At 39.8% G+C, this 25,550-nt stretch overlaps 4 protein-coding genes across 9 annotated transcripts in view; 2 read left to right on the top strand and 2 right to left on the bottom strand.

Moving 5' to 3' along the window:
- The window catches only part of LOC116842406, a 46,820-nt gene extending 38,698 nt beyond the window's left edge, over positions 1–8,122 (top strand). For 2 of the 3 annotated variants that reach the window (XM_032811598.1, XM_032811597.1), the window contains exons 4-6: positions 2,318–2,477; positions 5,570–5,741; positions 5,903–8,122. In XM_032811598.1, coding sequence (XP_032667489.1) covers positions 2,318–2,477; positions 5,570–5,741; positions 5,903–5,989 — 419 coding nt within the window. In that variant the 3' untranslated portion in view covers positions 5,990–8,122. The remainder of the gene's footprint in view (positions 1–2,317; positions 2,478–5,569; positions 5,742–5,902) is intronic. The other variant, XM_032811599.1, reaches the window with a different exon arrangement.
- On the bottom strand, positions 7,829–12,536 carry LOC116842404 (methionine aminopeptidase 2). The gene is made up of 6 exons (XM_032811595.1): positions 12,293–12,536; positions 11,575–11,649; positions 10,355–10,677; positions 9,805–10,209; positions 9,296–9,563; positions 7,829–9,131 (listed from the first exon to the last, which is right to left on the bottom strand). Exons 1-6 carry the CDS (start codon positions 12,435–12,437, stop codon positions 8,926–8,928), a joined length of 1,422 nt encoding a protein of 473 aa, XP_032667486.1. The 5' UTR covers positions 12,438–12,536; the 3' UTR covers positions 7,829–8,925.
- An 824-nt stretch (positions 12,537–13,360) lies between these two features.
- LOC116842407 (transcription initiation factor TFIID subunit 10-like) lies at positions 13,361–14,498 on the bottom strand. The gene is made up of 4 exons (XM_032811600.1): positions 14,343–14,498; positions 14,049–14,243; positions 13,828–13,892; positions 13,361–13,706 (listed from the first exon to the last, which is right to left on the bottom strand). Exons 2-4 carry the CDS (start codon positions 14,157–14,159, stop codon positions 13,505–13,507), a joined length of 378 nt encoding a protein of 125 aa, XP_032667491.1. The 5' UTR covers positions 14,160–14,243; positions 14,343–14,498; the 3' UTR covers positions 13,361–13,504.
- A 1,146-nt stretch (positions 14,499–15,644) lies between these two features.
- On the top strand, positions 15,645–23,981 carry LOC116842402 (glycogen [starch] synthase). Of its 4 annotated transcripts, XM_032811590.1 has the most exons (13): positions 16,279–16,569; positions 16,663–16,858; positions 17,631–17,789; positions 19,096–19,280; positions 20,440–20,636; positions 20,876–21,068; positions 21,136–21,398; positions 21,492–21,702; positions 21,815–21,951; positions 22,029–22,161; positions 22,492–22,878; positions 23,002–23,202; positions 23,300–23,981. In XM_032811590.1, exons 3-13 carry the CDS (start codon positions 17,651–17,653, stop codon positions 23,330–23,332), a joined length of 2,079 nt encoding a protein of 692 aa, XP_032667481.1. In that variant the 5' UTR covers positions 16,279–16,569; positions 16,663–16,858; positions 17,631–17,650; the 3' UTR covers positions 23,333–23,981. The 4 variants fall into 4 exon arrangements, with proteins under 4 accessions (XP_032667480.1, XP_032667481.1, XP_032667482.1 ...); XM_032811589.1 differs by lacking the exons at positions 16,279–16,569; positions 16,663–16,858 and adding an exon at positions 15,645–16,188; XM_032811591.1 differs by lacking the exon at positions 16,279–16,569 and having other exon boundaries at positions 16,653–16,858.
- Positions 23,982–25,550: the final 1,569 nt, after the last annotated feature.

Here is a 25,550-nt window from a genome sequence, read left to right on the forward strand (position 1 = left end):
GAGAGAGAGAGAGAGAGAGAGAGAGAGAGAGAGAGAGAGAGAGAGAGAAAGAGAGAGAGAAGTTCTCTGTAATGTACAAGCGATTTGTGAAATATGTCGGTCTCTTTTGCACTTATCGTCTCGCCTCGCGTACGAAAAACCGTGAAGAAGCCGCGGAATCAAGATTATTTAATTGCTTGCCGCAATCAGCTCATAGCTACGAATTATTCATAAACTTCGAATGAGGTGATAATTAATCACAAATTCGCATTCATAGGCTGTTACACGGCTCGTTGAAGCAATATTTCTCGTATGAAATAAATGCAGATTAGCGAATAATTAAAAATCCCCACAACTCTGATGTACACCAAACCTAAAACGAAAATAAAAGTAAGTTGAAAACAAAATAAAAAGACGCGTATCAGCCTGAAAGACTGCAGTCGCTCGGAGCTTCCGATTGAAAGCTTGACAAGTTCGCGACGTAGTCGGGACGAGCGCGCTGAAGCGACACGTGGTATAGCGATCGATTGATACGAACGGCGAATGAACGGCGATAAGCGACGGGCGACAAATGTTGACAGCACTTTGCCGATACTCAGCCCGTTGCCGAAACAAGCACGCAAAGTGACGCTAAGTGATTACGCCGCGCTGAGAAAGACAGAAGAGAAACCGTCGGTTATCAGAACAAAAACACCTTCGCTGTTTGATGATCGTTAGACTCGACCGAGCATTTGGCAGGTGCAAATAATTTTTCATCATTTGTCACTTGAACAAACATACACTGACCAAAATCATATTTGTTCTCTATTTAGGTTGGGGTTGGTTGTATCCTTAAAAATGTCGCTTAGAACAGCCAAATTTAGAAGATGTGCGAATCAAAGATTTTTAATATCGAATTGAATCGAATCTCAGATTTTGATTTCGAATTCGAATCGAATCGAATCGATGAAATTTCACCTGAATCGAATCGAATCGTTAAAAGAATTTTTAATTAACATAATCAGTGAATTCAACATGAAAATAGTGACTTCATTATGAGATAGATAATATTGATCATGTGGTATCAATTCATTTTAAGGTAAGAAATACATAATATATAGTCGGTAAACGTGTATGGAATATAGTTCCAGCCTTGAAAGCTGCGCAACGATGCATATTAATCCGATAGTTGTCGGTAAGAGTTTATCTAGAAGCCATTATCTTCTTTTAATATTTTTGAAGAAAATCTTAATGTACAGCAAACTTTCCAAATCATGCCAATTCCCGTAAGGTTGGACGTCTTTAATAGTTCTCCGTTAATGCTAATGTGCGCGATCCGTATTCGAATCATTTCAATTGGAAATTTTCGAATTATTCGGATTAGGATCATAGGGATTCGAATTTGAATCGAATAGAATTTTACTTGATTCGATTCGATTCGAATAGTTCGCACATCTCTAGCCAAATTGAAGGTAACAAATCATTTGTTCGCCCTATGGACTCATCTGCTGTCTCAATACGCGAAAGTTTCGACACAGATCAACACAGGTACAAAATGTTTTTTACCAGGGAAAACGGAAAATGTTGCGTGCTCTCCCGTAAGCGGAACGGAAGCCGCGAGCGTGAAAGACGAGAACGTTTCCGCCAACAATTCTAACGATTTCCTACGGTTATTTGTTTTTCTCCCGCAGTCGTGTACACTTACGATTATATTTATTAATATCGGATATTACTCGTTGACGTGACACATCTAGTCGAGTGTTAGCAAGAAGAGCTATCCTTCATTCGATTTGTCGCCACTGCGTTCGTCGATAGTGACACAGGTCTAAATCGAGCGAAGAAGGTATGAAGCGACCGACCTCGTTCGATTACAGCGGAAACGTTTATTTCACCTCGAGTAGAAAGGCGTCCGTTTCGAGCCGCGGCCCGATCCGATTAGCGCAGCGCGGCTATATGTGAAGCCCTACGCAAAAATATATAGAACTTCTCTCTTTGATATGTCGTGCGGTGAGGAAATGCTTCAGTCGCGATACGCGGGCGAGCGAGATGTGCGAGCGGGGCTCGGTCAGGGCGAGAGTAGCCTTACTAGAGGGTGAATACTTTGCTGCGTGTCGCCGAGACGCGACTCTTCTTTCCTTCTTTTCGCTAAGCGGATGCTGAAGTGGACGAAAAATGAACGCAGAGACGACTGTCACTGCAACACGGTCATGCTATCCTTTTCGTATTTCTTGTACATACAGAACTTACTTTCTGTACATACAGAACGGGCGTTAATCCTCCAATTTTCTCTGGTGGCTCATGAGCTCGGCGAATGAATAGTAAAGAGGAATCGCTCAGTAAAACTGTATCTTTTTCGCAGGAAGGAAAATGGCACCGGTTTTGGGCGTACCGCCTCCGCCACCGCCGGCTCCTCACATGGGACCAGACGGCTTGATTTTGCCGAAGAAACCGTATAACCCTTGCCTTACCTCTACTAATCATAAGGACCTCCACAGAGAGCTGCTCTTCAATCAGAAAATGTAAGTCCGTTTCAACAACGCCGACGATTCTCCCCCTGATATCCGTCGCGGTGATCCCCTCAATTTTCCAGTGTCTTCACTTCGATGAAGAGCGTTCCCCGCTTGAGTGGATAGCTTGTCTTGTCCCGCCCGGCCGGGAAGAGATACCGGGAAATCCGCTCTTCTCCACCCCTTCCTCTTTCGCCCTAAAGTAAATATTTTACCGCTCCGCTCGGCCGCGCGCTCACCTGAGATTAAATATAGGATTAATTAATATCGCGGGCGCGGGAGATTATATTCGCGATGAAGATGGAAAGCTACTATGCTACCCGCGTGGAAAACTTCCTGATGAAAGTTGGTCGGCGGCCATAACCGGTGATAGCACGTTTTCATTGTGTACGCGTGGGAATCCGTGCGTAATCGAGCACGAGATCGGTATCGCGGATTGTACGAACAAAGTATCGCTTGCGAAAAACACTGAGAAGAGTTTTGTTAATTTAACGAAATACCATTAGCCAATTTTAAACTCCTAAATTCAAACGTGGAGGTACAGCAATGTTCTGTGAAATTTTTCTGAGCGAAGCAAACTCGATTTCAGTACATACAAGCCACAAATTTTTATCAGGCGAATATTTGCTTCAATTAACAGCGTCTGACAAGCTCGAAAATTTACACTCGAAATGTTGATTTTGAAATTTTTTATCGTTTTTCTCATATATTGAAGCAATGCTTCAATTCGTTCTCGCATGTATTTCTATCGTGTAAGAGCATTTGTAATTCTGTGCGGCCAATACAACGTAAAAGCTTTGCAGAAAGTGTCAGTGTTCAGTTGGTAAAGATTTCTCAGTCGACAAACATTTCAACTTCATCCCCTTAATGATGTCTTTAACTTCAATAATACATCTTTAAGACGTCTTTGAACATCATCTTGCTACCTGAGCGAGAGGATTTTCTCAGTGAACGTCCGTGCATACATCTCGTGCGAAGGTACGATATTTTCGGGACACGGTCGATCAAGATAAGATTCCGACACACCTGTACGCAGTTTTCATCGTTACACTTCGAATCACGCGGCCGCCGCGCATTACTCCGGGCACCTGCAATTCTTCACGCTTCGATGGAATTAAACGGCTCACGCTTGCCGACTTTTACCTTGGCACACACGCAATATCCAATTCGGCACGTTTCCACGTGCGAGGCGAAACACCGCGGTGTATGCATTCTTGAATTCGACTTGTATCGACTTCTTATTCGCCCGCGATCTGCACAAGTTTTTCGCTCATTCTGCTCTTCAGATTTAGAAATTTGGCATTAAAAGCATCAATTTCCGGACACGTACCTGAATCTGGGCATTCTATTGTTTTGGTCTTTAAATACGAATATTTAAACTTTCAAAACACAGAATGTATACAATTTATCAGAGCAATATTGGCTACAAATTGGGTTTTAATATACCCAATACTGACCTAGTATTGCAACCCAGACAGCACAAATGTCCAAAAATCGAGTCATAAGACGTCTTTAGGACGTATTTAAGACATCTTTAAGACAATACCTTATAAACTTATCTTAAAGATATCTTAAAGATGTTTTAAAGACGTTTTATGACCCGACTTTGGACATTGTGCTGTCTAGGAAAGTAGATACCATACATTTTATAGCTAATATAGAATTCCGAATATTAGCAATCCATTTAATACCAATACTGGGTTACATATTGGGTTATATTCGCCCAATGTATGTCAGTATAATCATGTTGAATAATATTGGCAATTTATCCGAGTGTATGAAGTTGGCACCCCACTTTTTGAAATTTATAATTTTGAAAGTTGTTCCAGATTGTTCTGACTTTGTACCACATTATTCCAAAGTGATATTGCTTCATTCGAAACGGTTTTCGAATAAAACAAAAAAAAATGATTTTTTGAGCTGGCACCCCACTTTTCGAAAATCGAACATTCTGATACCGCAATAGATTGTTCTAGTTGTTGTCAAACATTGTTACAAAAGGACAAATCCGTAAGTTGAATTATAAGTCCAAAAAATGAAAAAAATGTTTTTGACCTGACACCCCATTTTTTGAAAATAAAGTGTTTTCTCTTGACGTCGGTTGCTGTCAAATCGATTTTTTTTCGAATTTTCGGAGAATGGATGCCGCTACGAGTCTCATACTCTAAAACTATAATTCTTAAGCCTAGCACAACTCAGAACAAAAAGATCTCGGTTGGAACAAGAAAGGAAGCATGTGTTTACTCTTGACGTCGAGTACTGTCAAATCGATTTTTTTACGAATTTTCGGAGAACGAATGATCTTATGAGTCTCATACTCTAGAACTATAATTCTTAAGCCTAAAACAACTCAGAACAAAAAAATCTCGGTTGTAACAAGAAAGATAGTATAAGTTTACTCTTGGTCCGATAGACTGTCAAAAAACTTTTTTTTAATTTTTCGGGCTTATAATTAAATTTATTGATTTGTGCTTTTGGAACAATGTTTGGAACAACTAGAACAATCTATATCGGTATCGGAATGCTTTATTTTCAAAAAATGGGGTGCCAGGTCAAAAATATTTTTTTCATTTTTTGGACTTATAATTCAACTTACGGATTTGTCCTTTTGTAACAATGTTTGACAACAACTAGAACAATCTATTGCGGTATCAGAATGTTCGATTTTCGAAAAGTGGGGTGCCAGCTCAAAAAATCATTTTTTTTTTTTTATTCGAAAACCGTTTCGAATGAAGCAATATCACTTTGGAACAATATGGTACAAAGTCAGAACAATCTAGAACAACTTTCAAAATTATAAATTTCAAAAAGTGGGGTGCCAATTTTATACACTCAATTTATCCATATTTTATTTATTAACTATACATTGACTATATTGGTTTAATGTATTCCAATATAACCAATATTGGATCAATATAACGCCATTGAACTGTGCTATTAGGATATACATATACTCGATATTTATATATATATTTTATATTAAAAGTTTAAATATTTATATTTGGAAACCAATACAATAAGAATGTCCAAGATTAGGTCCGGGCATTGGTATTTTCATCTTAACTTCTTCGAAATTTACCAAAGAGCACTTCGTTTTCCCGCAGTGGCAGGAACGTCTTGAACCAGAAGAGCGAGTTGCAACGCGCCCTGGAGAAGCAGAGGGAGGCTGCGTCGAGGAGAGAGGCCGAGAGGAACCGAGAGGAAAGCTACAAGGACGACCCCAGGACAGCCTTGCAAAGGGCGATCGAGCAGAGAGCGAGACACATTCAAATAACGGTATAGAGCCGGCCGTAACGTGCAATTTCGAGTTTCGCGCTCCGTTAGTTCGCGCTCGCGACGCCCACTTCTCCATCTTCCGCATACTCGGCAAGCGAATAATAGATTCGCGATGATACGTTATTTAGAGATCAGACGCAAGTGCAATTGTTTGTTCGCAGCAGGAGCAGTCGCAGATGAGGACAGAACCGAGCAACCTGCTGATAACAGCAAGAGCGAAGCTGAGACCTCGCACTGAGTCCCAGTGAAGAACCAATAGGAGAAGAAAGAAGAAGGAGAAGAGATCGGCGATCGCGAGCCGCGCCCCGTTCTCGAGAGTCGATCGTGGATTCCACACTCGGCGCCTTATCGCTCGCAAGCGTGTATATATACATAACCCGATAAGATTTTGACTAACAATCCGCGCAACATTTGCTCGAAACGCTCCTCTTCGATCTCTCTTTTGTTCGCCGGCGGTTCTCGCTGCTCTTTGAGAATCACTCGCGATCATTCTCAGCCCGGTTGGACAATGCAAACTCTACATTTAAAACTTGTATCGGACTAGATATTGGAAATTGAGGATTGTGAAATGAAGATTGGAATTTGTTGATTTGTCGAATTCTGACGCATACTTTACAGTCATTAATTACCAACACCCAATTCAATATGAGCTTCGGAGGATCGATGGGGAGTCTTCTCGCGTGAAACACAGGAGGGTAGCTCAGCACATTGCGACATCCGTTCGCGATTGCGTGTCCGCGCGCTTCTAGACAAGTTCGTACGTGCCTGAGCGAATTCGCGACAACGAATAGTCGCTTTCTCTTCCTTTCCCTTTCGGAAGTCACGAACGGTGTCTTCCACCATCTTCAAATCGGGTCCCGAAATGTGTATCTTGCACGAAGCTTCATTCGAACGATCGATGGTAGTACACTTCGCACTCCTGGACACTGCTCCAAGGATGAACAGCTAAAGGTCTCGCTAAATGATGCAACCAACCGCGAAGGTACGTGCGATGCTTGCCGTTAACCCTTAAATCGAAACATGTGAAAAGTGCTCGGTCGAGAACGTGTGAGACCCCTGTAACCGTGTTATTTTCCAAAATACACGACATAATGATAATTTCAATAGTTACAATTTATAGACGTGACTAAGTGGACACTTATAAGTGGATACTTATTGCGCGAACTTTGAGTTACGAATTATCACTGGACGCTGAGCGTTTCGGCTTAAGGGTTGAAGCTCTTGATTCGTCGCGGTAAGCTTGACGACGTCGTTGGGCCAAAATGCAGCTGCAATCGACGGATCGGGAGCCTTGTGAACGCTATTTATTTCGTCCCAGAACTGTTCTCGGACGAGGAGCGGTACGCGCGAATTGAATGCCGAAATTATATTGTAGATTATTATAGTTATAACTATATGTATAATTATGTATATAACTATATATACATTTATATATATATATATATATATATATATATATATATATATATATATATATAAAATATATATATACATAACTATAATAATCTATATGACATATAGATTATTATTACATAGAAAGAAACGATGGAAGTAGTTCTCGCTAGAAGACAAAAGACAGAGATAAGTCAGCATTCCGGGACCATGTGTTCGTTCGTACATATTCCGTTACATGGCGTCGAGGAAACTTTGAGATGCTCACGTGATGACAGCTATTGTGAAAGGAACACGCTTAAAGTTCGCAACGAACTAAGTTTTGGACATTGAGTCATGATTGAAGATTGGAGCTTGATAAAGAGAGTCGAGACGAAAATTGACTCGTCGAATTTTAATTTCTAATTTACGGTCCTTAGTCTCCAATAGTTAAGGTCGATTTTTCCAGTCTCTTATTAGTGAGCTAATTAATAGTTAAGCGACGCCTATTTTTGTTTTTCCTTCAAATTAGACAAAGATATGATTAAACTGTTAGCTTACTAAGAGGTTAGAAAAATTGGGCCTTAGTCTAATGCTGCTTTGGAGATATTGAATCGGTGTTAATATTGTTTTACGGTCCACTATCATGTTGAGTGACAACGTACAAGCACGTCACGTTCGGTTTCGCACTCCTAAATCTAAAATAACGCTAACCATTCAGTATGTCATGTCTTTAATTATCGACCAATTCACGAGAATCTTATTACAACATACAAGTCGTGCGGAAATGTTTAAGAGGAGCCGCGCACCTAATCCATCTGACAGAGAAGCCACAAAATGGAGAATACTTTCTTTTTTTTTTCGTTTTTGTACAGTCGCATGTGTATGTTAGATTATAGTTTCTTTTTTATTTGTTTTAACATAGATCTAAAGTCACGATTACTCGGATCATCCCAAGATCGTCACAATGATTACACAACTCGAGTTCCAAATATATTTTATTCAACATCGATTTGTGTTATTCCCCATTATTCCCATTAACGCGTAAAAAACCCCTGACGAAATGCATAAAGAAACACCACGGCAAACACAACGATAAATACAAACTGCCGGAAACTTTCCTCTTAAATTACGTACATCAAATTATATAAATCACGTACAAATGTGAACAGAAATAAGAGAAATGCACAGAACGTAGTTTTCTTCGCAAGTCCCACGTCGCACGCAAGAAGTACTTGTTAACGAAAATATCAGAAACGGAACTGAGATCGATTTCACTTTTGTGCAATTTCTTAATTTTGCAAAGTTAAGTACTAATCGCGTGCTCTAATGCTAAAATTAAGAAATTTTCAAGTACAATTGATCGGTCCAGCTTCTGAGAGACTAACTGCAATTTATCAGTCGCATTTAGAACTCGCTAGAAACCGTAATCAGAGTCTGTGGTCATCTTCGATTGTTTATTGTGTGGTTCAACGTGAAATTCTTCACTGTTCCAGATCAATACAGATTGTACGATTCGGTTTTGCATCCGAAACGGCGTACAGAATTTGATCAGGTCTCTAGTGCTCACGCAACACTGAATTAGAAAAGCAAAATTACAGACAGTGTGTTTAGACACGTATGGAAATACACGATATTGCTAAAATATTGTAAATGGTTATTATTCACACACTGTCGTTACGAGTCGCAGACGCGCCGCCATTGGATTGGACGACAACGCTGTTACTTCGACAATGATGTTACATCGAGAACAGGCTGAGAGATACATCCTTGACATTCGATAATAATGATTGCAATGTAAAATAACGATCATTTAATAATCGTCTCCGCGGGAGATAACTTCTTTACACGTGGGACGTAAGACGAGGGTGTGCTCGAATTGAGCGGTGTAGCAGCCCTTAACATCCACCAAGGGTGGATAAGCTTCCACGGCGCCCTTCTCGCACAGGTCCTTCAACGCCATTTGGTACTTGGTGCAACCAACACGGTCTAGCCAGCGTTTGCAGAAGGCCAGAGTACCTGAAGACACGAATACTCATTGTTCAATATACGTCGATTTTTTAATTCCTTAATAATTAATAAAGTATGTATAAAATATATACGCATGAAATATATATATATATATATATATATATATATATATATATATATATATATATCGATAGAGTTCTTTGAGCACTCACCAAAGTGTTTGTTGATGGTATTGAGGAGAGACTTGCTGCTCTGCAATCTCAATGGCACGAAACCGGCGTCGAAGCTTTTCATGTAATGCGAGCACTCCATGTCGTCGTGCACCACACCTCTACCGGTAGACCCAAAGGTTTCGATCGCGTAGAACTCGTTCTCTTCCATTCTGGTCGCCTCGCCGCCTTTGACAATCGGCACAGTTTTTCCGGCATGTATGCGGTAAGGCGCGATAGAGTGACCGTTCAAATTTCTGATAGATTTCACCTGCGAAAAAGAATTTTGATAATTTTAGAATAGTTCATGCACCTTCATCATATAAAGTTAATAATAAAAATTCATAATAAAAACTAACAATGAGAACAATTTAACAAATGATAAAAACAATCGACGTCATACAAAAGATTCCCGCTAATCTAAATATTTTCTTCAAATTTTCGGATAACATAATCGCTAAGATGAAACTATACATGTGTGTGCATTCTCTGTCAGGTTTATATTTTCATACCGGGTACGTTCTGCCGTCCAATTCCACCTCATAGGACTCCATGACTTCTTGAATAGCGGCACCGACGTCGCACAACTGCACATCGATCCCGGCAGCCTTGATGCCCGTGTTCGTGGCGTCGCGGACTGCTTCGATTAACTTGTCGTACTTCGGATTGAACGTCAAAGTGAACGCACAGTCGATGATGCGGCCGTTGATGTGCGTGCCGAAGTCGATTTTCGTGACATCATCATATTCCAGAACAGTCGGGTCGCCGGCGTTCGGAGTGTAATGAGCCGCACAATGATTTCGAGAGCAACCGGTCGGGAACGCCAATCCAGCCTTCAGACCATCCTCTCCTATCAGTTTCCTGGCGGTCTCCTCTAATTCGTTGCATATCTCTATCATGGTCATCCCCGGCTTCACCTGCAAATTTTCATCGGAGATGTATCAATCATTATATTTAATAAGATTTCTAATTAATTAAACTAAACACATGAATAAGTATGAATAATAGCTAAACACATGAATATAAATTAATGTTTTGCCATAACACTGATGTGTTACATACCCATTTCATGATATGCTTTCTGGTTTGCCGATGCGCCTCGGCCGCCTGCCTGGCCTCGTTATAGATGTCATTGTGCATTCTGTCAAGGGCACGGGCTTCCTCGCTCGTGAAACGATCTTTCGCGGTTCTGTCGTCCACCCTGGTGACAGAGGGATAGTCCATTATTTGTCCTATGGGAAAGTTACCGTCCGAAAATAATTCCGACACAGGAACAGTCGGCGGATCCGTTTGCTGCTTCATACCGCCTTTGCCTCTAGGCTTGCGTTTCTTTTTCTTCTTCTTTATCTCCTCGTTCTCACCGTTCTCAGTCATCTCTGTGGTACCTTGCAAAAATAAGGTATAAATCAACCGATATCGATTTATAATTAATAACTCAATATTTTATCACTTATTTTATATTACTTTATTTTTAATTTTTATTCAAATAGCCTTGGTTATTTGCGAGTTGTTAAAGGAATTTTGTGTTTAGTTTGATGTGAAATTGAGAGAGAGAGGGAAGGAGAGAGAGAGCGAGAGGGGGGGAAAGAGAGAGAGAAAGTGTTCTACTTGCACAAAACAGTTGTATCATACATTGTCAGACACCCTTGTATGTAAACAACCTTTATTAGCAAGCAGCTAGGAGTGCGTTCAGATTCTCTACCCAGGTGCACTCTAATACTACAAGTATTATAGTATATGTGACATATACTATAGTGTTTCTAGTAATAGAGCGCATCCAGGTAGAGAATTTGAACCCATCCTAGAGTGGGAGAAATAAGGCCTATAAGAGCAATTTGTAAATATGTGAAATTAAATTTTATGAAACAAATTAAAAATCTTACAAGGAGGAAAAAGCCAAAATTATTAAATCTTATTAAATTTATACTATGAAAAAGAATAATATTGAGTAATATTGAATAATAATGTCAAGTGCATGTTTGATGTTAATTCAAAGCTTATAATAGGCTAGAGATAACGTTAGGTGCATTTGGCATTAACAATTATTATTCTTTCATGGTATAAATTTAATTTGGCACTAATATCCCACAATGGCTCTTATAGGCTTTATTGATTCCACTCTAGTTGTATACCAGCAGAGCTTGTTTACATATAATTTTAATTATAATCAATTTTATCTAAATATATAATTGTTATCATTAAAAATCTTAGATTTTAATTGTTAAACTGTAGTCTCAGTGTGTTCACAAAGATATATAAACAGGAAAGACTTTTAATGATACCTTCGGCAATTGTTTCTTCGTCTCTGACCTTATCCTCTTCTCCTTCTGGAACATCTGCACTGGCTTCTCCAGCACCTATATAAGAACATCTAATATTTCACATGTAAACAATAATAAGTTTTTTTCTTATTTAAGCTCCTTTTTCATGTACCCATAAAACTTTATGTAATAAAAACTTGAAAGACTGGCTTAGAAATACACAAGGAGAATTCTACATTTTATAAACAGCAAACATCTCTTTTTTATTTGCAAATCATATGTCGAGTATTTTTTGCTTGACATTTGTTCAGAATACAATGTTGGCTAATGTCGATATCGGTCTGGTTTAGCGGAAAAAACTGCTCCGCTATCGCTCTGTAGCGAACGTTTCTGATTGGTACGTCTATCCGGATCTCTCTCTGTCAAAGGTTTAAAATAATACTCCATTCCAACCATGAATATTCGCTACGGAACAGTAACGGAGCAGTTTTCTCCGCTGAACGTGATCATTGTCACAGTTACAAAACCGCGAATTTTCCACAGGCACGACAATTATCGTTCATAATATTACATTGAACGAAGCATCCAGATAAGAGAGTTCTCATTAGGCGCGAACGAGTTACTCCGGCTACCTCGTGAACGTATTGTAAGTGTAATTCGAAAAACGCGACAACGTGATCACATTGTCCTCGAACAGTCGAGATGGAAACGAGAAGACACGACTTCGATTTCCACGTACCGGCCTTCTTCTTCTTTTTCTTCTTCTTCTTCTTCTTCGAAGCCTCCGCTGCCCCGGTCTCGTCCTCTTCGTCGACGAGCACGTCCTTCTCCTCGTCCACGAGTTTCTCGGCGGATTTACCGACCTCGTCCAGCACGGCAGCCATTTTCTAGAGATGAGTCGAAGAGTTCGTTCTTATTTGCACTAGTACGATGCGATGCACTGAATCTTTTTTGAGCGTAGAATATGTGAGAGTTGGTAGATCCCATAACGCTACAGTAGCGCCACAGTAGTGTCATGGCGTAGAGTAAAGCCAACGGCACACGATGCCAGTTTTCGTGCTGGATCGAAATACTCTGTTTTGATTGGTGCATTTCTGAAGATGGATGGAAATGTACCAATCAAAACAGAGTGTTTCCATCCATCAAGCAAACCAGTACGAAAACCAGCATCGTGTACCGGTGGCTTAAATTCGGTGGGATCGATCATGAATCTTTTTCTCAAGCGTGAATTTCGTGAGAAATAAAAAGTTTTACGTGAACTTGCTCGAACAACACAAAATACTAAAAAATATTTAAAAGACGTCTAAAAGAAGTACGATTTTTTTTGTAATTTATGCTTTCTAGTCGTGATCATGCAACTAGGCGAAATGTCAACTTTTTACGTAAACTATTTCGCCAATTTGATATCTTAGTATTTTGTGCTGTCTGGGTGTTTACGTGGAACTTTTCACTTCTCACAAATTCACACGTGAGGAAAAGATTTATGATTAACATTCTGTTCTTCTTAGCAGAAAGTGCTGTATTGCGCAGTATCATTTCCATCTTTTGATTTTCAATGCTAGATTGTACACCTTAGGTTTACGGTTATTATTCTTTTAAACCAGATGCTTCTGAAAAAGTATATCTTGGAATTAAGAAATTTCATAATTAACTTTATTTGTGTATTCCACTGTGAAATATTCACTCATTTTAATTACGGTAGCAGCTATCACAAGCTACATATCATCACTTATGCATGAAACAAAGTTATACTAAATAACACTCCAATTATATTAAAATACATTATTGCTAGAACTGACACAGTATGTTTAATTTTATTATAGATATATTAAATACAAAAATAATTGTAATTAATTATATGGTAAACACATACATACACATTTAATTCTATACACATGCATAAACATCACACAAACATACAATAAACATATTTATGTCCTAATTATTCCCATCAGACGAAGTAATGTGGTTTCTTCACTATTATGCCGTACTCTGCTACTGCTGGAGTCAGATCCTCCATGGTCAAGGTATACCGCCGATCCTTTCCCTTTGTTTTTGAATTTTGATTAGCACCACGTGTTTTGCAATGCTGCAGGGCATCATTAGCGATCTCAGAGATAAACTTTTGAGCTGCTAAGGATACCAGACGTACTCTGGAAGATATGGCATGGTGAAAAGATGATGATAACAGTACATAATCACATTACTTGAAGAAATACTAAGTTTCCAATCATTAAGATTAGTAACATAGTACAAATAATGTCTTATACTCACATCCTGGGATCGGTGGTATTGAAACCAGCTGTGTGCAAATAATGTTCACTGATAGCATCAGGTACCTGTTATCAATATTATATGAAGTATAAAACAGTCCTGATATAACATTTGTAAAAATAACCTCAATGATACGCACCAGGTGTGCCACTGAGATAATGTCACAACTCGTGTGAGTGATTTCAACAAAACGAATTATTTAATAAATATGAAATACTCACTGTAGGTGTGTAATCTTCTAGTTGCAACAAAAAGTCTGACAAAGGCTCTCCGGCAGTTTTCGTGTCCTCGCTGAAGTCTGGTGGCGATTTTTTATCAGAATTCTCGGCCATTTTTTATGTAACGCAAAAACGAGGAATTATATTGACAATTTCTTGATTGAGAAATTGTAACTTCTAACGTAGTTACAACGTAACCTACAATTTTTGTGGGATATATTTTAGATTATTTCTGAAGACTAGAAAATTTCATCTACTAACGGATAATGATAATAGTCAAACAATGACATTACTCACTTGATCAGAAAATGGTGTTAGGAATAATGGGAGTAATGCTTTATTAAACGCTTGAAGCTAAATATTGCGAGTTTTCTATCTTTTCTTTCTTGATGAGTGTAGTAGGCCCGATCTACAATAGATGGAGTAAAGAGTAGGAGTAGGAGTAGGAGTAAGAAATAAGCAGTAAGCAAATTGGCCAATTCCATTCTTACGATTCAAGAATAATCGATTGTGATTGGTCCATTTAAGGGACGTCTACATTGGAAGTAAATAGCAAGAAGTAGGAAGTAAGAGTAAGAAATTGACCAACCACAGTCGAATGTGAGAAGAATAATCAATTATGATTGGTCAATTTCTTATTCTTACTTCCTACTTCTTACTTTTTACTTCCAATGTAGACGTCCCTTTAAGCCCATTCTGTTTTGATTGATGCATTTCCATCCATCTTCAGAAATACACTAATCAGAACAGAGTATTTCCATCCAGCAAGCAAGTAAGCTCGAAAATAAGTGCCGCTGGCTTCAGTCTCGATCCACAATAGGTGTAGTCAACTTTAAACTTTAAAAAATTGACCAATCACAGTCAAATTTGAAGAGAATAATCGACTGTGATTGGTTAATTTCTTAAGGTTTAAAGCTTATCTATTGTGGTTCAGGACTAAGGCTACTATGTTTTATTCTTAAACGTATCTAAAAAAACTGTCTAAGGCCGATATTCATAGTCCGATCTTAAATTTTAAGGTCATCTTAAGTACTGTCTTAAAATGTCATGAACCAATCACAGAGCCGTATTCGTATTTTAAGACATTATTTAAGACGATCTTGAAATAAGATTCGACTATGACTGCATTCCTAAATCGTTTTGACGCTGACTATACAATTGATGTCAGAAAGGTTTTTTGTCCGGTTTTTTTATGACTTTCAAAATATATTCGTCTTATTCGGATGCATTCGGAACATCACTCAAACGTATCCGCGTGTTAGAATGAGAAAGATACGAACGCTCCCTTCAACAGAAGAATTTGTTGGTCAATAAGAGAATTTTTCCATTGGACAAAACGGATGTGTTCCGAAAGTCATAAGAAGCCGAACTACCTCACCGACTGTACATACCAATCGAGCCTATTTTTTAAGTAGTACTACTCGATAATGTGTCAGCCTATTTATATTTTATTCGGAAAGATAGAAGAAATTTACTATGCTCGTATCCTCGACGAGAATGACGATAACGAGATAGTTCGGGGCTCATTTTGCAGTTTGGAATAATCTTCTTATCTTTGGTATCCCGAGAGTTTTCCACACTAAAAAGTTATTTGTTAAAAAAGCGTGGAAGTTGCGTGTCAAGGAAGATCAAGCTCCATTGATCCACATCCGACGATGTTCTCCATGCTCATCGTAATCATCCTCAACCGCGATTGCTATTCGCGTGCCGCAAATAGACCACGTGTGGTAGCCCCGACGACCACGTGACGGTAGCGCGCGAGCTCCTGGTGTGTCGCGGACGACACGTGTAGACCGGACGACGGGCAGAGTCAGGTCGGTTCGCGCTCGTTCCCTCTCTCGGCTGGGATCACGTGCCATCTGTCGTTACGACAGCGAGAGAGCGAGAGAGCGGCATGCGCTTATCAGGCCGCTGCTCTACTCTTACGGCAGTTCGAAGTGTACGCGCGCGAGCGCCGAGAGAGAGCCCTTGTGACCTTTCTCGCGTAGTCCGTGGTGACCTTAGTTTGAACCTGATCGTGAAACTGCGCGCTCCAGCCGGCCGGGTGTCTCCTCCGGCCAGTCTAGACACGAGCAGCAGCCAGTGCCGCGAACGCTCCGTCTTCTCCTCTTCTCCGTCGCGTTGCCAAGAGACATCGAAAACGGTGAGTGAAAACATCCGCGATCGAACGGCGAGGAGAGAGAACATGCTTTCTCTCTCTCTCTCTCTCCCTCTCATACTCTCTCTCTCTCTCTCGTCGAGACCGGAACGTGGAGAGGCGCTTGACCTTGCGAGCGTGACACGCGCCCAGAGAACAACTTCTTCGCTTTCTTCACGACATACCAGCTTGAATAACGTAATTAAAATAGATCGACACTGGTCGACGCGACCAGAGGGTCGAGGTAGGCAGATGGACGACGAGATGCATTTTTGGAACGGGACTGATCCGATTATGCAGATTGTCGAGTGTCCCGACGGTATCGGTGAATCGCGGGTTCTTCGGCTTGGATCCGGTATCGATCGACACGGCGACGATCCTCTGTTCGTAAGCGAGCATAAATCTGTATCCGACTCTAATATCCGTGTCTACCAACGTCCTTTAAACTCTCATCTAAGTTTCAATAATGTTTAAATTCAGATTAAGGTTTGATCGACTTTAATGGAAACGGAAAATCAGTCTTGGAATTGAAGATTGAAATTTGACTAATTAGCAGAAGGACAACCAAGTTCTAATCTCTTATCAGCAATATTCTGTGATAAAGACTTAAGACCCATATCACTAAGGATTATACATGGAAGATTGGACTTTGATCAATTAGAGGAGAAAGAAATTAGTTAAGTTGTCAGCTTCTAATTATTCTAATTTTTTATCAACAATCCTTTATTCTGTGATAAGTACTTAAATCAGACGAGTTACTGGAGACTGAGAATTGTAAGTTGAGAGTTGGAACTTGACCAATTAGGAGCGAAAGGAATTAGTTGAATTGTCAAATTCTAATTATTTAAATATTATCTATTCGCGAGATTAGTCTGATATGGATTTTACGTGATAGGGGATGTTATTGACCTTTGAATGAGAGATAAATCTATCGGTCACAATGTGCTTGCCTAGGATGACGATGACGAAAGCACGGCGCTCAATAATATACTGATAAAGTCGCCCCCTCCTTCGCACCTATTACTTAATACACTCGAATCCGATGTTCCGAGCACGTGGCCGCGAGAAATAACTTGTGTCTTTATTTCGCTGATTGTAGTATTCTTGTAGTAACGGCAATACGTTATCGCGCGTTTTCCGCTCACTTTGCAGAATGACTCGCGAGATTTGCATATGCAAATTGTGCGAGTATATTTGTAGAGCTCGCCGCGGAATTACACGGAACTCGATTTTGAGAATGAGTGATTCTCGGCGTGAGGGCGAATTGGTATGATAATTGTTTTAGAAGAACGAATATAATGACTGACGTAATTGGACTAAGATGATTGACATAATTATAGACAATCCGATCGCGGAGTGCTCGCGGAATAATCCGCTGATAACAGCGAGGCGTTAGGCGCCAGTTGGCGTAATTGAGTCTGTCCGATTGCTAAATGATGAATATGTAGATTACAGAGCAACGAAGAAAATGTCAAGGGAACGCGCCTCTAGACGATTTTACCGTATAGACAGCACCAATGATCTATTCGAATTCATGGACCGCGGCTACACCGCCCAGAATGAGAATCGATGGAACTTCGAAGTCGCCTGGGAGGCCGCCAACAAAGGTGCGATGTCGCATAGTTATACTGAGAGAAAAATACCGAAGAAAAATGAAATTTATTCGGTGGGTAGTGATAACGTGCTTACTTACTTACACTAATATGAAGTATTTTTTAAATAAAAAAATATACATTTCTCTCTTTAAAACCTCTTCTCACTCTAAATATTCTCCATTTCATTCTAACTTTATTCTTATAATTCTAAATTTAAATAAAAGAATTTAGATTTAAGTAAATACATTATTAGTACTTACCGAATAAATATTTCTTATTTTAGATATTTTTTATTCTTATATATAAATATAGATATCTACTCGAATATTTATATTCTACGTTAAATAAATCTAAAAGTTCTGTTTACATTCCACTGAATGGAACAAAATCAAATTTGATTTACAAGAGAACCTTGCTTCCCTGAAAATTCAGATCTTAATTAAACTTGGCACAAATATAGGATGAGTAAATAGATGAATTTAGAGAAATTTTCAGCTGGGATGGAAAATCAGTTTGAAAGGATGATACAAACCCTGTGAACACCAAATAACATCAATATTACCATTTTCCATTCAACAATATAACTGTTATATAATACACGTGTTATATAACATTTATATTATTATATTTATATTGTTGAATAGAAAATTGCATCACTGATGTTATATTACTGTTACTTACTGTTTACTGGTAAGATATAAAAGTTTTCGTTTTTTTTCAATATATGGCATAAACTAAATGAAGTAGCAAAAAAGTGTTTTATGCAAAAATTTTATAGAAAAAAATTATATTATAAATCCATAGATATACTATATCATACAGGAAATACAAAGGATAAAGTTCTAAAAATAACTTTTTCTCGAATAATGAACAGTGTAGTTTTTTTTTAAGTAGAGATGTCTTTTTATAAAGTTTTTGTATAAAACATTTTTTGATATTTAATTTAATTTATGATATATTGAAAAAAATGATATTTAAAGGGAATAGTTTTACTCTTTCAAACCATTTTTTCGTTTTCTAAATTTACCTATTTATCTAAGCTATATTTTTTATGCCAAGTTTCGTTAAGACCTGAATTTTCGGATTCGCGAGGTTTTCTTAGGCCTATTCTTTGTAGCTGCACTGCTGAACTAGTGCAATAAGTTAGAGTGAGAAAATGTATATTTGTCTCACTTCAATATATTGCACCAGTTCAGCAGTGCAGCTACAAAGAACAGGCTTCTTGTTAGAAATCGAATCGAACTTTTTGATTGCTCCACTTGACACTTTCCGACTACGCATCATCCTTATACTCGTTCAATCTATGATTTTTCTTCAGTTGGTGGAATCTATACAGTGATACGATCCAAAGCTTACGTCTCGACGGAAGAGATGGGCGATCAGTATTGTCTGATCGGCCCGTATAAGGAAACTTCGGCGCGCACCGAGGTTGAAGAGAGCGACTTCCTGCCGCACAATCCTCTCCATCAGACGGTGCAAAAAATGCGCGATCAAGGATACAAAGTGAGTCCCCCGCTCGAGTCTCATCGCTCGAGGGTCTTCGCGTTCGACCCATTTACCCTCGCAGCCAGTCATTCAAGAGGCTGCGAGTGTTAATCAATGACGTGTTCGGCAAACGCGGCCGCTCGCGGCGGTGACCAAGAGCGATGCTTTGGCCATCCGCCACAGGCGTGGCAAATATAATTCAAGGGCACACGGTGTGCGAGTAGCTTCCTGTAATGCTGGCTGCGACATTTGTCTCAGCATCAGTTTGTATAATTGTTGTTGTAGTCGACTCGTGGCTACATAGTCGAATGAAAATTGTTTTGGCTCAGCTAAAAGAGTTCGGTCCAATTTTCAAGGTCTTCTTTGATGATAAAGTGACTACTTCTCACGATAGATGTAGATGAATGCTATGTTGAAACGTTTGCGAAGAATCTTAGAGAACAATAGTGACCGTTTTCTCGATTGGTAAATGTTCTCACCGAATGTAATAAATTCGAATTTGACCCAAAGATTGAATCGAGCTTTTTAAAGCTCCTGACCTCAGTTAGCTGCTCAGAATCTTAGATTGATAACGTCAGAAGCGAGAAGACGCATGCCCGAAATTCTTGCGTATTATTTTCAAATGAAAAAATATTTGTATGAAAGAGTCTTTTTCAGACCGCTCGTGTGTACTTGTAAAATCTTTCGAAAACTATCCTTCTTCTTTGACGATCAATAAATAGCCTGAAAATTAATGTGACATGTAACCTTCCTCTTTAACCTACTTTTCCTCACGATTTTGCCAATTTTGAAGCTATTTATTGTCAAGGAAACGGATAATTTTGAGAGCACTTTACAAGAATGCTCGAGCGATTTGAAGTGTTCTTCCGTACAAATATCTTTTTATTCGAAAACGGCATGCGCAAAAATTTTTGACATGCGTTTTTTCGCCTCTGACGTCGTTAACTCAGGATTCCGCAGCAATGGGACCAGGAATCTTAAGGGATCCATATAAAGACTCAGATAGCACGAGATGTCTTTGGATTATTCTGGATGTGCTTCAGACATCCTGAAACACTTTTCTCGGGATATGTCGGAGGTATCTGAGATAATTCTGGGACATCTCGTGCTATTTGAGAATAATTTTGCCAGTCGGGACGCTTCTCTTTCGTTACATCACGAAATTTTAATTTTCGAGGTGGTAACGGGGACCTGGTTGGTGGACGGGAATCCCCAAATCATTTTGTTCGATGTTGGAAGTGCCGCCTGGAAGATGGACGAGTATAAGCAGGAGTTATGGGATTCTTGTCACTTTGGTATACCTCATCTCGATATCGAAGCTAATGACGCCGTTATATTTGGATATTTAGTTTGCCAATTCATCTCCGAGTTTAGGTATAAAAAATCAAGTTGTTATTCACGATTGCTTGTGTGTATGTGTGTGTTTGGGCTAGTCAAAAGGTTTAGTTCGATTGGCAGTAGGATTGTAGACGACGGTGGCGATCACTTGCTTGTTGAGCAATTCGTTTCACGCAATAAAGCCAAATTTGACTGCAAAATCGAGCCGAACCTTCTGACTAACCCAATAACGGGCGTATTCCTCGAGTTTGTTCTTCGATACTGAAATAACACAGGAAGGCGGCCGAAGGATACTCGTCCACCGCACCGAGGGTGGTTGTGCATTGTCACGAATGGCAAGCGGGTATCGGGCTGATCGCTCTGAGAACAAAAAATGTGGACGTGGCTACGGTGTTCACCACTCACGCCACTCTTTTGGGTAGATATCTCTGCGCGGGGAAGACTGACTTTTACAATAATCTGGATAAGGTAGATTGCAAGCGACTAGTATACGATACGGACAGATCTGTATGTTGTCTAATAATTCCTTTTGCAGTTTAGTGTCGATGAAGAAGCAGGCAAGCGACAGATATATCACAGATACTGTATGGAACGCGCGGCGACGCACTTGGCACATGTGTTCACGACCGTCTCCGACATTACCGGTTTTGAGGCCGAGTATTTGCTCAAACGCAAACCGGACATTATCACGCCGAACGGGTTGAACGTGAAGAAGTTCGCGGCGTTGCATGAATTTCAGAATTTACACGCTATCAGCAAGGAGAAGATACACGAGTTCGTGCGTGGCCACTTTTATGGGTTCGTATCGGAAAAGCGCGTCCTTTTCTCTCCGTAGTCGCGCTGTACATGATGCAACTTGTTCGCCGAATTTCACATTGCGTGTGCTTGCAGACACTACGACTTCGATCTGGACAAAACCCTGTACTTTTTCATCGCTGGTCGATACGAATTCGGGAACAAGGGTGCCGATATCTTCATAGAAGCCTTGGCCAGATTGAACCACTATCTGAAATCGTCGAGGCCCGACTTGACCGTGGTCGCTTTTCTCATTTTCCCCGCAAAAACCAATAACTTTAACGTCGAATCTCTCCGTGGTCACGCCGTAAGTTACTGCGATATAACGTAATAAAGAGAAAAATAGCAACAAGCGTTTAAATATCCTTTCAGTCGACAAGATCGTTCGTTGATGTCTTTCTTTAAATTACCGTTCTCAGGTAACGAAATCCTTACGAGATACCATTAACGATATACAACAGAAAATAGGAAAACGGATGTATGAATTATGCCTTTCTGGTCGTATGCCGGAAGCCGAAGACTTGTTACAGAAAGAGGATACTATTAAAATCAAACGGTCCGCCAATGTAACCAACGTAGCATTCTCGTAATTCCAATATTGATTTACGCTTAATTATCCATTTTCTCTTGCAGATGTCTTTACGCACTCCAGAGGAATGGATTACCACCTATTACGACGCACAACGTTGTTGATGACTATCACGATCCGGTATTGAACGCCATTAGGAGATGCAATCTTTTCAACACCGTCCACGATCGCGTTAAGGTGCGTATACAACTGCATTTCTACATGCAATGTAAAAAATTCTGTCTCTACTTACATACTTATATATTATATATTAAAATGTTTTTATATATTTTATATATAATGTAATATTTTAATGTAATACGTATAGCAGATTGCAAATTTGGAAACGAGTCCGATAATAATAAAAGAAAATTATTTTTTTGTTGAGGTTTATATTCAAAAATAAATTTTCCTCTATTAAATATACGGATACGTAGTGAGATACTTGTTGAGCAAAAAATGTGTTGCGATCTTTTTGCCATTGACTATTGGAGAAATTATCGGCATAACATTACGTATCGTTTGCAGATGGTGTTCCATCCGGAGTTTCTTTCGTCAACGAATCCGTTATTCGGTCTCGACTACGAAGAGTTTGTCAGAGGATGTCACTTGGGTGTGTTCCCCTCGTACTACGAGCCATGGGGATACACGCCGGCCGAGTGCACGGTCATGGGGATTCCCAGTATCACGACGAATTTGTCGGGTTTCGGGTGTTTCATGCAGGAGCACATAGCGGACCCGATGAGCTACGGCATCTACATCGTCGACAGGCGTTTCATCAGCCTGGAGAATAGCGTGCAGCAGCTCGCGCAATATATGTTCGATTTCGCGCGGCTCAGTCGCCGGCAGCGCATCATCCAGAGGAACCGCACGGAACGTCTGAGCGATCTTCTCGACTGGCGAAATCTTGGCATCGTAAGGCAATTACATCTCTCGTCGCTCTGCCTTCGATCACAAAGCTGTCTCACGTCATTCTTTGCTTTTTCCGTTCTCTCTGGTCTTCTCCTCGCATTATTCTCTGTTTTCTTTTGTCGTCAGTATTATCGCCAAGCGAGAATCAAAGCGCTGACCACTGTGTACCCGGAACTCCAGTCAGAGTACGCGGAGGGTGGTGTCGGCCGATTCACTTATCCGCGACCGATCAGCGAGCCGCCGTCCCCATTGTCTTCGCGGCACACGACACCGGCGGCGTCCGTGCACGGATCCGACGATGAGGATGAGGTCGACGACGAGAAAGAGGTGAGCGCGATTCATCCGGCGCAACGCAATATCTTGGGATCGATACGTATGAGGTAACATGAGGTTTTACGTGCTCACGTGTGCGTTTGTGTCGTAGCTAGCGGAACTACGGAATCCAAGTGGAAACTGAGACAATGGAAGTCGAGAGGGAGAGCGATAAGCAATTATGTGCGATGAAATGTAAACCGATCGATCGAGGAAGGATCGCGTAACGTAGTGCCAAAATGTTAGTAGAGACGTCTTCACGGAGCGGAGTACACGTGTTCAAATTTCGGATAAAAGTTTTGAAGATAGTTTCGTCGTTTGTCTGCCACACTGGCTCGTGTGCAAAGACACAGAAGATTCAGCGAAGTCAAAGAGAAACGCAGCAATACTCGCAACACGGCTTATGATCGTACTGATCATTTTTTAGAATGCAATAATACTATTTATTACATTAGCTTTATTCGTTAACGGCATAACTCGCTTAGTTCGTCTCTTATCCAAATTTCCGATCGTGTGTGCGATATCGAGTTACGTTCAGACGATATATATTATTATTATTATTATTATATAACGCGACCAGAGAAGTTCGAATGCGCAAAAGGAAGAAAGAGACAATATTCGCCCGTACATGCATTACACGTCCTACGCACATCGCGCTTCACACTTATATGACAATATAGTCGGTGAATTTGTATACATATATTATTATACGGTATGAGTGGAATATGTTCGTGTATAGAAACAATGATATTTTTATTAGAATTGGCACTTGAATAAAAATTTCTATCATTCTTCCCCTCTCGAGTTACTTCGCCCTTGCAGTTTTACTCGCGTCCTTTTCCTTCCCCTCGAGCTCCCGTCGTTCTCGCGGAGGAGACAGTGTTGTGATAATGGTATTTAGTATATAGTTATGTTGGAAAAAAAAATGCGCAGTAATTATGAAAAAGAGGTAACGGAAATCTCATGATGAGTGAAAAGACGATTCAACGGTAATCGAATGTGTTTACTTTGCGTGAGAATTATCAACATAATATACAAAAAAAAGAAGAAACGAAATGACTAAGTTACATCTTTCACGACACGATTGTAGCGTTTTGACGCTCTTCAATGCGCTTCTCTCTTTCTCTTTCACCAAAAATTATCTACTACATACGTAAACTATAAATAAATATTTACATATTACAAAACGAGTAACACATTACATAATCGATAACAATAATTATAGCTTACTACACAACAAATACAACAATATACAAAGTTGTCGCGACTTTTGGACAACAGCTCGAAACTGTGTTTAACGCGCGTTTAATAATTAACTGACGACAAGAGTGATAATTTGGAATGATCCTTTCTCTTTCTTCTTCTGTATCGCGTTGAGTTAAGAGTTAATTGTAGTTATTAATATGAGATTCCGCATTATACTCGCGTCCATTACGTCATCCACCTTCACATCTTATCTCTCTACGCTAATGATTCGTGTTAAAAAATGTCGACGCTAAATATAAAATATTCTAGTTTCTAGCACATTATTCATCATACAATATGTCAGTTAGGAATTATAATAAATGACGCTGTCTCTAGAACTCGCGTCTCCTCATGTCGCTCTCTGTAATAGAGCGAGCGAAAAGAAAATGAAAACTCGAGTGTGTACATCTTCATAGATTGAGAAAAATATCGCTGATGTTCCGCTCATAAATATCTACGAATACGTTGTCTCCAAAAATTAAAAATACTCCCGCAAGCGATAAATTAGTGTGCAAGCACGATAAGTACTATTATACGGCATCACTTTAACCTAAAAATGGCACTCGTTATACATTACAAATATAAGAATTTTTACAGGGAACACTAAAAGAACGGCGAGAGACTATCGTTAGAATATCGTTAAGTCATACGAAATGCGCGAATTAAAAACAGAAAGTACACTACAATCATTTAGCGTGTAATACGTATCTCTAATACTTTGATTTTCCGAATACAATTCCTTTCTGCAAATGTTGCTGGGGCATCGTTCGTTCGCACATACGATTGAGCAGAATCGTTTCGAGCCGAAATCGAAAGTTTCACGAAACCGCGGAAATGTTTTCCCTCCCTTCGCGTTTTCGTGTGAACGCGGCTCAATTCCCGCAAAGAAACACGTCGTGAGGTGATACGATTTTATGGCTCGCGTAAAAGTATCGCGGCTGCAACTTTCGTTCAATGTAGTCAATCGTTAAAAAGAATAAAATCGTTCAAGACACACCATATTAAAATTATAGTCACAAATTGTAATTCACACACACACACACAGTCGTGGTTAAATCTATAATAGTCCTATAAGCGAAACAAATCCCAAAATTCCATCCCAAAATCATCATCAAGTT

Source organism: Odontomachus brunneus, unplaced genomic scaffold (assembly GCF_010583005.1).
Source record: "Odontomachus brunneus isolate Ranch 3 - 2012 unplaced genomic scaffold, Obru_v1 Obru_scaffold_025, whole genome shotgun sequence".
Lineage (NCBI taxonomy): Eukaryota > Metazoa > Arthropoda > Insecta > Hymenoptera > Formicidae > Odontomachus > Odontomachus brunneus.